This window comes from Thamnophis sirtalis, unplaced genomic scaffold (assembly GCF_051295495.1).
Source record: "Thamnophis sirtalis isolate CommonGarterSnake01/CBP01778 unplaced genomic scaffold, rThaSir2_p1.2 scaffold_10, whole genome shotgun sequence".
Lineage (NCBI taxonomy): Eukaryota > Metazoa > Chordata > Lepidosauria > Squamata > Natricidae > Thamnophis > Thamnophis sirtalis.
The window spans coordinates 12,628,322-12,641,649 of record NW_028261390.1 but is presented as its reverse complement, the minus strand read 5'-3'; the positions used below and the strand labels follow the sequence as shown (position 1 = coordinate 12,641,649).

The window sequence follows — 13,328 nt, the reverse complement described above, 5'->3', positions numbered from 1 at the left end:
AGAAAGGAAAATCCAAATGAAAAAGCGTTGTTGCTATCTCACATAACCAACGGTTCATGATGTAAACTTTTGAGAAGGCGGAGATTCACGGTCACTTCTCATTCATGATCCTGTAGAAAATGGGAATGCAACTTTTGGGAAATTGTGTTTACAAATATCATTGCAAGTTGATGAATCATCCAAATGTCTATGTAAAGAGAAGAAACTTATGTATTCAGTCAAATAACACATTTGATTTAGGTCGGTACTTATTAGAATAGTTGTATCCACAAAATGCAGGCAGTCCTCATTTATACTATCTGCTATAATCTATTTGAAGTGCTACACAGCCTACTACTAGAAACTTAGCTTACTGATGGTTTGATAATGATGTTGAAGTCAAGACAGTTTACAAAAGAAATAAAAAAAATTACCTGACATGTATTGACAAAGTTGACATATGCTCCAGCAAAAATTTGGATTCCCAATAATTCTACAATGATATGAATATAAGTGTATTATTATTGTTGTTGTTGTTATTGTTGTTGTTATTATTATTATTATTATTATTATTATATACTTTATTCATTAAACATGAAACTCAGCCAACTGAATATTCAAAAATGCATTACATCAGACAGATGTTATTATTATTGCAATAAGTACAATATTTCTTTAACTTCTCCTCCTTCCTTTCTCTTGTTATTTCCAGTGTAACTTTGTGGGGGTGCTTCTGAAAGTTCCAGAAGGAATTCACCTGCAGCTTATAATTCCTTTGTCCTTCAAAATTGTCTTCCTTAAACTTTCTAACATAAACATGCAGCAGCTCTCTTGTTCTCCACTAACAGAAATATACATTTTCTTTTCATGAGAAACAGGAGAATTTAGTGCTCACTCCAATCATACTTTTAAGTTTAATTTTGCAGCCAGAATGTTGTGCATATTAGATTAGAATTTCAGAATTTACTATATTTAAAAAAAAAAACCTTTATTTTGCTTTTGCAGCTCAAGGAATTACATAGCTATGCAATTTTCTATTTCTACGCTCCTGCCAACTGATTAAAATGTGAGACTCCTAAAATTACTATAGGTAGTCATTGACTTAGGACCACAATTGAACCCAAAATTTATGATTCCTAAACAAGACATTTGTTATATGAGCTTTCCCCCTTTTTACGAACTTCCTTGGCCCCTTTGTTAAGTGAATCTCTGCAGTTGTTAAATTAGTTAAATTAGTAACAAGGTTGTTAAATGAATCTGGCTTCCCCATTGACTTTGCTTCCCAGACGGTTGCAAAATGGGATCCCATGACCCCGGGACACTACAACCATCATAAATATGAACCAGTGGCCAAGAGTCTGAATTTTGATCATGTGACCTTGGGGATGGAGCAAAGGTTGTGAGTGTGAAAAATAGTCATAACTCCCTTTTTTCAGTGTGGTTGTAACTTTAAATGGTCACTAAATGAACTTTTATAAGTTGAGGACTACCTGTACATCCTTTTTCTCTACCAGGATAAACGTACATTCATCTGTACTCTTCCCAGTTCTTGTCAGCCTGTTCTGCACTTCAAAAGCTACCAGATAATCAATCTATACTGCATTTTTAAATGCTACATTTTTATGCTTTTAACTGTACGCCACCTAAGAGTCATACTGTGAATGAGATGGATAACTCTAAATCGGGCAAATCAAATTAAATAAAAATTAAGGTCTTGATTTAGGGTATAACCAGTTTTGAGTCCACCCTCAGCCATGGAAATACATTAGTTAACTTACATCTAGCCATTAAATCTCAACCCAAACCATTTTACAAAGTTTCGGAATGATCTTGGTGTTAAAAAAAAAAATATGAAGTTGTATTTATATCAGCTTTTTAGAGTAAAGCATGACCCAAAAATCTAGAAAAAATTAACTCCAAAGAACTTCCAAGAACATTTGATCAGAATGTCAAAAAGATCAGCAATCAAACACTGAATAAAATATACGCAAATCGAATCTGACTTTTCGGTGTCACTTTTGAAAGGGACACCTTTCTGTTTTCAAACTATGGTATGTCTTAAATGAGCTCATATGTGGCTGTATGTTGCCCCCATGCATTCTTGCAATAACACTATTTTGCATTCTGTATTTGTGTTTACAAAAAAGGTACCATTAGGGGCAAGAAGAACATTGAGGTCAATACAATTTCTTTCTTCTTGTCTGCTCTCCGATGCCGAACTTTCCGTATCCTGCAGGAGACCACGTCCAAAAGACCACAACTGCCCAGACGCAGAGACACAAAGAGTGTGATAACTGCAGAAAAACAAAAATACTGTCAGCTTCCCATATGAACAACTCTGCTCTATATCTGTTTGGGATTGTTATGGTTTAGAAAAGCCATATTAATATAAGTTCCCTAAAAATGTTGCAGATGTATCTAAATATGTCACAGATGTATAGTCCTCTCATCATCTAAAGTTTCTGGTAAACCAACAGCCTCCAAAATGTTAGAAGTGCTCAATGCACTTTAAATGGATTTTGTTTTTATATAAGCTATATCAATTTCCCTTGAAAGCACATATGTAACCACTCACATAGATGTAGAAGGAAAGAGATGGTACATACCTTCCACAGGAAATGTGGGAAACTCGATCATCAATCTCATCGATTTTCTGAGGACCAGTCTTTGAAGAGTTGTGTCCTAGTTGTCCAGCACTGTCATCTCCAAAGGTGAAAACACTGCCACTCTATGAAGGATGTAAACAAATCCAGCACCATCAGGTTTCTCCCCATCTACCTGTTTTAGTTTTATTAAACATTTCTGCAACTACATGTTGTTTTGAAGGACAAAGGTTATATTTGCATGCAGATGTGCCTGACTCCAACTGCGGCCATGTCATTTTGCAACACGGTCTTTGGCAGCAAGAAAAAGGGGTCAATCAAAATAGTTTGAAGGTTCCAACATATTTTCTTCACTTCCACACTCTTAGAGTGTGTAAGATCATGTCTCTAATCCGGCAGTTCCTTCCTAATCCAGGAAAATAGCAACATGAAAGCTTCAAACAAAGCTAAAAATGGTTCCGGTCAAAGAGAAAAACCAAAAATATTCACCTATGAGCAAAGAAGGGGAAAAATGCTAATTGAAATCCTATTCACTACAATGACCCATTTTAAATAAAGTTCAAAAATGTCTGAAATTTCTTCTAATAGTTATTCTAATTCTTAAATTCAATAATGTAATTTGGGTGGCTTCTGAAGCAATCATTGGTGCCCAAAAGGTTGGGGGCCACACCATAAAGACCTCACCAGTTCCATCATTTGTTACATTTAGTATTCAAACCTTCTGGAATATTCCACAAAACAATTCTCAATATCCAGTTAACAGACTGCTGCTAGCAGTATGGAAGCTTCATTACAAATTCAATACCTTGGTGAGAACAGCTGTATGTTCATCTCCGCAGCTAATATAAGTCACTTCAAGGTTTCTCAGGGCACCTACTGAGTAAGGTTTGAAGATCTGTTCTGTTGAAAAAAATAACCATCAGAATACTGCAGCATTTTATATGAATATTCCAAGAACCATCCCAAAGTTTATTAAAATACGCCGTTATTTATTAAGTGTGACTGAAATAATTAGTGTAACACAAATTGAATTAAAGTAGTTATAGCAAGCTTTGAAAAGCCACTCTAGAAGTTTCTAAAATGTAAACCTTAGAATTGTCTCCATCTTTCAAGTGAGGGATAATTAATGAAAGTTATTATTTTAAAGTTATTATAAGCTTGAATTATTGGTTCAAAGTAGAATGTGAGCACAAAAAATGGTAATGATGGCTTGAACTCGTATTTGTTCCCTTGTGAGAAAATGTGCATTCAGCCCATTCAGTATCTTTAAAATGCGGCCTGGCATAGTCTAGAACAGGGGTGGGTAACTATGGCAACTTTACAATCTGTGGACTTAAACCCCCAGAATTCCTTATGGCTGGCTCAGGAATTCTGGGAGTTGAAGTCCACAGGTAATAAAGTTGCCATAGTTACCCACCCCTTGTCAGCCTCTGTTTTGCTGCTTGCTTTTCGGCTGCCATTGAAACGGGGAGGGAGGGCATGGTATTTGGGTGAGGGAAATAATCTGTACAGGAGGACTGTTAATTGAGAGTTGTTCACACCAGTCGTTTGCGCATGTGGAAGAAGGGGAGTTTCCCGCCAAGGCCAACTTTCCAGCATACCAACCTGATGATGATTTTTGAAGATGTCTCCCACCTGACAGCTGTGGAGATATACGATTGGACTATGGACTGGGGTACCAAGGGGAGGGGAATAAATCATGTATTGATATCTATTGCTTTCGCACTCTTTTGCTCAGATCCAGCTTTGCTTAGCTTCTCATTACTTGTGATCAGTAAAAGTACACTTAATTCTGCAAAATGGAGTTGAGTGGTTTCTTTCTTGGTTATTAAGTGAAGGGGCTGTGACACCCCTGTTCTACACTATGCCAGGCCGCATTTTAAAGATACTGAATGGGCTGAATGCACATTTTCTCACCAGGGGATAAATACGAGTTCAAGCCATCGTTACCATTGTTTGTGCTCACATTCTACTTTGAACCAATAATTCAAACTTATAATAACTTTAAAATAATAACTTTCATTAATTATTTAATGATTAACAATTATGTCAGATATATTTTATATATTTTAATGATATTATTTTAAAGATTGTACATGATAAACTTAGCTCTCATCTATCCCGCGCCAGACAAGTATTTTTCTGAACAAAAATATATACTTAAGGGATCAACCAGACTCAGCCTGACCTATTAGGTCATTCAGGGAGATACTGACTTTTTTAGGACTAATTCCTATGCCAAAGAAAACCTCTAGCAATCACCTACGGAATCAAATTAGGTCATCCAAAGTATCAATTGATTGTTTTACAAGTCTAGAACCTAATTCCCATTCCATTCCCTCCCTCCAAATCCTCTTTTGTTGAAATTTAATTCCCAAAAGTTGGCAAAAAAGATTTCATGATATCTCAAGGAATCCCTTTGCAAGTTCCCCAGAGATAAGATTTCCAATTTGTTTATACATCTGAGTCTTATTTTAAAACTCATCCAAAAAGCTTCTTCAGTTCTGCTGAAGAACTGTTCTGCAGAACTGAAGAGGCTTCTTGGATGAGAAATGAAACATCTTCAAGGAAAAGCAAAGGAAATCCAGCTGCCTCTTGAAAAAGCACTGTGGGATAACCATGGCCTGGATGACAGAAAATATCTACACTCGGGTTTTATTTTAAGAGAATCACCATTTCTAACCCATCTCTGCTGATTTTATCTATCAATACATTAGTTTAACATTTTTAATTTTTTAATTTTAATTATTATTATTATTTTTGCCCAGCTTGGAGGGAACCAGTTCTATCCAAATGCAAGTCTACAGGTATCTGTCTTCTCCTCCGCTTAAGGAGGTAAGGAAAAGATCTAGGATGGGATTTCTTCATTTATATAGATGCAATCTTTAGGTTTGGATCCATTTGTTTATAGGTTGAGATGATGATGATGATGAAAAGGAGTCAGTGTCTCTTATCTCTTAAATTAAAATCCAACAACAACCTTCACAGATTTGACAGGTATCCTGGTTATCCCTCTAAAGACACCAATCTAGCCAGGTTTCTTTCTGTTTCAAATGGCCAGAGAAGTGTAACATACTGAGTTAAAAACCATGTTAACAATCCACAGTGGCTGGGATATAATAACATTAGAAACATATTTTGGCTTAGTGCGTTTTTAATAATGCTAATCACTGCAGGTGTCAGACAGATGAAAGGAAATTTATTACTCTAATGACATGAAATCCCAATTTTATTAAGTCACTGTGTATCATGTGCTTAGCAACCTCAAGCCTGATGTAGTTTCTGTTTGAAAGAACAAAATAAAGACATTTATCAAAGCACTTATCATTTTTATTCTTGATTCTTGATATTCCCAAAACATTTTCTCTTCAATAAAAGAGACAATTAAAAGGAAGTAACCATGCAGCAGGGACATTTTTTCCTGGGATAATTTGAAGACACACTTACCTTTTGAAGTTTTCTGGTTTAAACCCAACTGATGTGCATTGTTCCTTCCCCAGCCATAGGCTACTCCAGAATGAGACAAGACAAAGCTGTGTGCCCCACCAGCAGCCACCTGAGCCAAGGGGATGCCAGCAAGAGAGGAAATGTTACACGGTTGAGACTGGGATAGAATTTTTTTACCAAGACCCAGCTGACCATGGCTGTTCTGTCCCCAGGAAAAAATTCGGCCATCTTCATTGCGGGGGAAAGGGGAAAAAACACCATTACATTGATTAGAATATAAATTGGCAATTTGTTCAGGTAAACCTGGGGTGTCAAACACAAGGGCCCTCAATGTAGTCGGATCCAGCTTGTGGGGCTGTCCTGAAAAATGTAAGTGGCCGGCCCATGTCACTTTGGCCCATCTACCCCATGGGAAGAGGAAATATCGGGCCAGCGTGGCTTCAGCCCAGTCTACCCATTGCGAAGGGGATACATGACAGCAATTTGGGCAGTAGCATCAAGCTGCCCATGCCTGCCCAGTTGGCCACACCCACCTCCCCCCCCCCCCGAGGTCAACCACAGCCCTGATGCAGACCTCAATGAAATTGAGTTTGACAGGCTTGAGGTAGACAAAAGTAGTCCCTCAACGTTTAAGATGGCAAACATTTCACAGGTTTGCCAGATCTCGTGAACAATCGATTATCATGCCCTCCAAATTGTATCCATTCCCTCCTGAAATCTTGTAGATTCATGGAATGATTTTTGGTGGAATATCACAAAAACCATTCAGAGATAACCATGGATTAACACAAAACTTTCTATTTTATGAAAATACCTTCCATGTCACATTATCTTCCCTAAGTGGTTGGGGGTAATAGAATTCAGAGTCTAACATGAGCTACCACATATGACAACTACCAGGCTAGTAAGTGTCATCACATGCACAGATCTGCATTCTTCTTGATTACATATTAGTGACTGTTTGAAGTTACAATGGCACTGAAAAAAATGACTTATCTCCATTTTGCACACTTGCAACAATTGCAGCATCCCCATGGACATGTGATCGAAATTCAGATGCTTGGCAACTGACTCATATTTATGACAACAGAAATGTTTTAGCTCAAATAGGAGGACCAATTGTATTTCAGATTAACTTTACTTATAGGAGACAGGTTGCCTTAAAAAAAGCTTCTTGAAATTATTTATTGCATTTTATAACTTTGGGTCTGATCCTGTTGCTACTCAGAAAGGAGCTTTGGGGCATGGACCAGAGTTCACTAAATGCAATATTTTTAAGAAATCATTGTAATTTTATCTTTAGTGAAGAGAGTAGAAAAAATAGGAGTTAACGGGAACGGTTTCAAAGAATAGGATAAAATCAGCAGGAAGAAGTAAAGGAATTTATCCATAGTTATTTCATTTCATTGATGCAGATAATCATTCTCGGAATTATCTGTTTGCACCGAGCTTTGCCCTCTAAATTCTGTACGAAAACTAGATTTATAGTAATCCCTAGGGAATCTAGTCTCTACCTAGGAAAATCTTAAACTAAAAAGAAGGATTTGTGTAGATGCACAGAAATACTGGTAGCAGAAAAACGAGCTCCCTGCTCATCCATACAAAATAATTAAGCAAGAAAATAGCAAAAGTTATTGCAAAAAAATTAAAATCAGTTCTTACCTTTGGTAAGTGCTATGGAGTGATAGTGTCCACAAGCAACTTGTATAACATTGTACCTAGATAAAGAATCTATTTTCCTATAGAATTTACCAAACAAGAAGAGAAATAATTCATTAGTATTCCAGATACAAAACCACATCATCATATAAAGATTCTTGACATGGCAGTTTTATCTACTTAAAATGAAATTGAGTATTACCATTATTTAAAAATTGCTTTGTTAGTTAATTAAATGAATAATAGGGTAAGCATTACAAAAATATCAAATATTTTAATTAATAGTAATAATTTCAAATCTTATTTACACAAGACACATATGCTAATTTAAAAAAATTGTAACTGAACATTAAGCAAGATTTTTGGGAATAATCCTTTAAATCATTTGTTTCTTTAGCTTCTATTCTAGGATGATTTTGTGCCATATTTGACACTGGTTAGTTGGATTGTAATTCCCATCATCGTTGGTAGGGTATAATGGGAGCTGCAAACCAAAATATTTGAGGGTACCAGATTAGGGAAAGCTACATTTAAAAAAAAGAACAAATAATAAGATAGAAACAGACTGATGAAGTACACTGTGCACTATGATAGCTTATGAAAGAAGAAATTGGTGGCAAACTCTGCCCATAACCAGAAGTTCAATCCTGATAGGCTCAAGGTTGACTCAGCCTTCTAGCTTTCCAAGGTCAGTAAAATGACGACCCAGATTGTTGGGGGTGATATGCTGTAAACCACCCTTTGGGTGCTGTAAAGCACCACGGGATGGTGTAATATGTCTAAGTGCTACTGCAATATTGCCATTGCTATTTTGTGATGCTTCCTTAACTGTCTAAAGAAGCAGTGCCTATACCAGTAAGCCTCCCATTCCAGCTATGGGAGGGATGTAGACCTGTTGCAACAACTTTTCCAAGCTGTCTTAGCCAGCAAGAAAGGAAACACCCTGCTTCTATGAAAAGGAACATGACAAAAGTCACAAATTCATCTAATAACATCTCCCGCTTGGAAAGCTATCCGGTTTTTTCCAAGTCAGAAATGCAGGACAGATCCACAGCTAGAAGAAAGTCCCAAGTGTGCAGTCAGGATTCTAACCTGCATTTTACTGATTCAAGGACTCCTATGGCTTAGATAGGTTACTTTGCGACAACATGAATCGGTTACTTACTTTGGAGTCGAAGAGTCCTTTAGCGTCTCAGTGCCAAGCTGTCCAAAACCACCAGCTCCCCATGAAAATACCATCCCTTGGCTGCTGATGGCCAATGAATGCTCCTTTCCACAGCTTACATAGATGATAGTCTGGGCTTCCAAGGCTTGGATTGGTTCTTTCCAGGAGGAAAAAATGGTCATTAGAAGGACCTAGGACCGGGAGGAGTGTGTGTCTGTGTGTCAAACACGCGGACCGCAGGGCGGATCCAGCTTGCAACAGGCCCAGAGTTGTCCTGCGGGGCCGTCCCACGGATGGTAAGTGACCGGCCTGTGCCATCCCGGCTCCACCCACCCAGTTGGGCAAGATGACTAGGCCGTGCCCATCCCAGCCTCCCAAAGGGCAAACAAAGTCCTCATCCGACTCACGATGGGATCGAGTTTGACACCCCTGATCTAGGATCAACGAAAGACCAGATGCTAATCCTCAGTCTTGTTTCTTTGGTCTTCTCACCTTCTATCCAGGCTGAAAACAGCCCATCAGATTTCATACCCCTTGAGCCTGCTCTTACTTAAGTCTCAAAAAGGGTAGAAAACATGACTTTCACATTGATGTCACTGAGGATGAGCTGCACCTGGATCCCTGAGAATGAGAGTGTCATGGCCCAGTCAGAGCCTGGGTCCGAGGACGACGACGAAATGGTCATCACAGAGATGAGGGGACATGACAGAATAGAAATGCTGACAGAAAGGTGGAAGTGGTGACCGTCAAGTATGTCAGTGTCCCTCCTCGTTGCTTTCCTCTTTTCGGCTGAAGAGAGGTGGTTGAGCAGCAGTTAGCCATTTCCCCCTACTTCTGTGATGGCGAACCTATGGCATGCATGCCAGAGGTGGCACACCAAGCCATCTCTGTGGGCACACGTGCTGTTACCAGCTGCTGTTCTGGTTTAAAAAACAGGCTGTTTTGGGGGCTTTGGGGGCTGTTTTAGGGGGCTGAAAATGACCTCAAAATGGCCTGTAAACAGCAAAAAAAACCCAGCCTGAGAATGGCTCAAAAATGGCCTGAAAACAACCCGAAAAACAGCCAAAAATAGGCATGCGCACACCGGCCAGTTGACCTTTGGGTTTCGGGTGCTCTGGCATGTCCGCAGGTACGCACATGCGCCCATGTTCCAGTTTGGCACTTGGTGCCGAAAAGGTTCCCCATCACTGCCCTACTTGATAGCAATAGCAATAGCAATAGCAGTAGACTTATATACCGCTTCATAGGCCTTTCAGGCCTCTCTAAGCGGTTTACAGAGAGTCAGCATATTGCCCCCAACAATCTGGGTCCTCATTTTACCCACCTCGGAAGGATGGAAGGCTGAGTCAACCCTGAGATAGATCTACTGTCCAAGCACAGCAGAGTCTGTTTCTCCTCCTCTTTGGGTGTCTTGTCCTGGGCATGATGACTCAGCCATTAAAGTTTCTGAGCTAATCCGCTAGAAAGCTGATAAGCCCAGTTTGAGACCTGCCCTTGACACTCCAGGATACGGCAACCTTCATAAATACAGGCCCATCGCCAAGTGCCCAAATTGTGACCATGGGGATGCTGGGGTGGTTATAACTCTGAGTATGGGTCCTATGGGTCCTATGTCGCTTTTTCCAGTGCCGTTGTAACATTGAATGATTGCTAAACAAATGGTTGTAAGTTGAGGACTACCTGTACATGACAGGTAAGAAACAGGTCCTTCTACCTGAATGACTGTATATTCAAAATGTGCCCTCTATCACACTCTGCCCGGAAAGAAATGCTTCTTCATGCACTCAACCCATCCTGTATAAAACACTCGCCTAAGTACAGGTGGTCCTTGACTTATGACCGCAATTGAGCCCAACATTTCTATTGTTAAGCAAGATATTTGTTAAGTGAGTTTTGCTCCATTTTACAACCTTACTTGCCGTAGTTGTTAAGTGGGTAAGTTAGTAACCCAGTTCTTAAGTGAGTCTGGCTTCCCCATTGGTTTTGCTTGTCAGAAGGTTGCAAAAGGAGATTGCATAACTGTGGGACACAGCAACGGTCATAAGTATGAACCAGTTGCCAAGCACCTGAATTTTGAGCGCATGAGCATGAGCATGCTACAAAGGTCTTAAGTGTGGAAAATGGTCATTAAGTCACTTTGTTTCAGTGCCGTTGTAACTTTGAATGGTTACTAAAGGAACTGTTGTAAATCGAGGACTACCTGTAGAGATTCCTATGGTTTAATTCAGGGTTCTATATAAAACAAGTGGGACAAAAGGCTGCTTCTATAACAGACCTTTTTATAAGTAGCTTAAGAAAAGGGGCGAGAGAGATGCAGGAATAAAATTGCTCACTTTACCCCTCTTTTCTTTTTCCCCCTTTCCTTTCCTTTCCTTCTTTTCCTTTCCTTTCCTTTTTTCCTTTCCTTTCCTTCCATTCCTTTCCTTCTTTCCTTTCTTTGCATTCCTTCTTACCTTTCCTTTCCTTTCCTTCCATTCCTTTCCTTCTTTCCTTTCCTTTCCTTCTTTCCTTCCCTTTCCTTCCATTCCTTTCCTTCTTTCCTTTCCTTCTTTCCTTTCCTTCCATTCCTTTCCTTCTTTCCTTTCCTTTCCTTCTTTCCTTCCCTTTCCTTCTTTCCTTTCCTTCCATTCCTTTCCTTCTTTCCTTTCCTTTCCTTCTTTTCTTTCCTTTCCTTTCCTTCTTTCCTTTCCTTAGAGAGATAAAAGGGGCAAAGAGAGAAATAAAAACAATCCCTAACCCCCCCCTCCACCCCTGCTGTATTATCCATATGCCCATTTATAGAAATGACAGTACGAGAATATAGGTAGTTTTAACAAAAGGAGTGAGAGAGATGCAGGAATAAAATTGCTCACTTTCCCCCTCTTTTCTTTCCCCCTCTTTCCTTTCCTTTCCTTTCCTGTCCTGTCCTTTCCTTATAGAGATAAAAGGGGTAAAAGAGATAACTTTAAAAAATCCATTAAAAAAAACCCCACCCCACCACTGGCTGCATTAGCCATACCGACCATTTATAGAAATGAAATTACAAGAGAATTTAAACGGGGGATTTAAGAGTAGGCAACGGGAGCTTCGGGCAACACTTCAATTGGCGACCCATAGTTGAATTTATTGCAAGGAGAAACTTCCTTTACCAGATCGTTGGCCAATAGCATTCACATTCACCCAGGTAAACCGGGTAGTTCGATCCTAGGTAGAAGCAGGTGCAGTGGGGTTGGGCAGGGGGTTGGACTAGATGACCTGCAAGGTCCCTTCCAACTCTGTTAATCGGTTAGGACACCGTAGCCGCAAAAGTGACAGAAACTCCCCCTCCCCCGCAGGAATCCATAATCTGGACGGGAGCCTCACCCACCGCATCACGAACGGGGAAAGCGAAAGCGATCGCGGGGAGATTCGTTTTCAGCAGCGCTCCTCGAGAAAACGAAAGGCAGACTTAAACAGCGGGCTGGAGAGGATGGGGTGGGGGGTTCGGGGAACCGGATGGCTTTCCGACCGAAATGGTTTGGCATCGAGTTGGCGGTGGGGGTTCAAGGAACCGCGCGACCTTTAACAAGCCACCTGGACTTAAAGCCATACCTGCAGGGGGTTGGACTAGATGACCTCCAAGGTCCCTTCCAACTCTGTTACTATTAAGTTGCAAACCCAAGGGCCAAGGCGGTGAAAACCAGGCTAGGTGCGTGCAAAGAAGCCCATCTGGAAAGGGACGGCTGGGTGTAAACTTCCCCTGCCCGTTACCTACCTGCCAGGTAGCATCGCTGCCGTTCCGCGGGGAGCTTCCTCCCCAGCTGTCCCTGGGTGTTGTCTCCGCAAGATGCTAGGCTCCCGTCGGCCAGGAGCAGCAGCGTGTGCCGCTCCCCGCAAGCCACCAGGGCCACTTCTTGCCCGCCAACCGCTAGCGGATTGCAACGGAGAGGAACCGGCTGGGAAGCCCCTTCCTCGCCCGAGCCCAGCTGCCCGTAGGAGCCGTCGCCCCAACCGAAGAGCATGGCGCGTTTGGATCCTTGGTCTCTGGCTCTTTCACCTCGAGGTTTCTCCCAGCGCGGAGTTCAGTCCTCCCCCTCACTGGGTATCACTTTGAACTGCTCAGCTTTGATGTAATACAAGGAAACAACCCTGCCTTCCAGGCCAGCCCCGCCCAGTTGTTCAAGTCCCTTTCCAGTCCTGCTGGATGGTTGCAGAGGGGGGAAAGTGTAGAAAGTCAGAGCCTACACCTCCAAGAAGAATGAAATATTTTGAGGAATATTAAAAAAAAGGCAGAATATTATATTTCCCCAAAGGGAGAAATGTTTTTTTAGAGGCAGAAAGCAACTCCCTCCCTTTCCTTAACAGTCCATTCAAGACTGGCTATTTTGAAACTCAAAGTCTGAACAAAGGCAGAATATCAGGATTAGCCCTCACTCCAGATCCAACATAGGACAAAGCCATTAAGGCACAAGAGGAATTGCTCCACACCCTTTCGGAACACAAGCCCCTTCATTGTG

General features: G+C 40.7%; 1 protein-coding gene across 1 annotated transcript in view; it reads right to left on the bottom strand.

The window, feature by feature from the left end:
* Positions 1-12,912, bottom strand: part of LOC106555465 (putative E3 ubiquitin-protein ligase HERC6) — a 35,086-nt gene extending 22,174 nt beyond the window's left edge. Inside the window, exons 1-8 of the mRNA XM_087724094.1 lie at positions 12,587-12,912; positions 8,854-9,010; positions 7,692-7,768; positions 6,030-6,257; positions 3,388-3,482; positions 2,586-2,707; positions 2,131-2,273; positions 414-472 (exon numbers count right to left, since the gene is read on the bottom strand). Coding sequence (XP_087580220.1) covers positions 414-472; positions 2,131-2,273; positions 2,586-2,707; positions 3,388-3,482; positions 6,030-6,257; positions 7,692-7,768; positions 8,854-9,010; positions 12,587-12,833 — 1,128 coding nt within the window. The 5' untranslated portion in view covers positions 12,834-12,912. The remainder of the gene's footprint in view (positions 1-413; positions 473-2,130; positions 2,274-2,585; positions 2,708-3,387; positions 3,483-6,029; positions 6,258-7,691; positions 7,769-8,853; positions 9,011-12,586) is intronic.
* Positions 12,913-13,328: the final 416 nt, after the last annotated feature.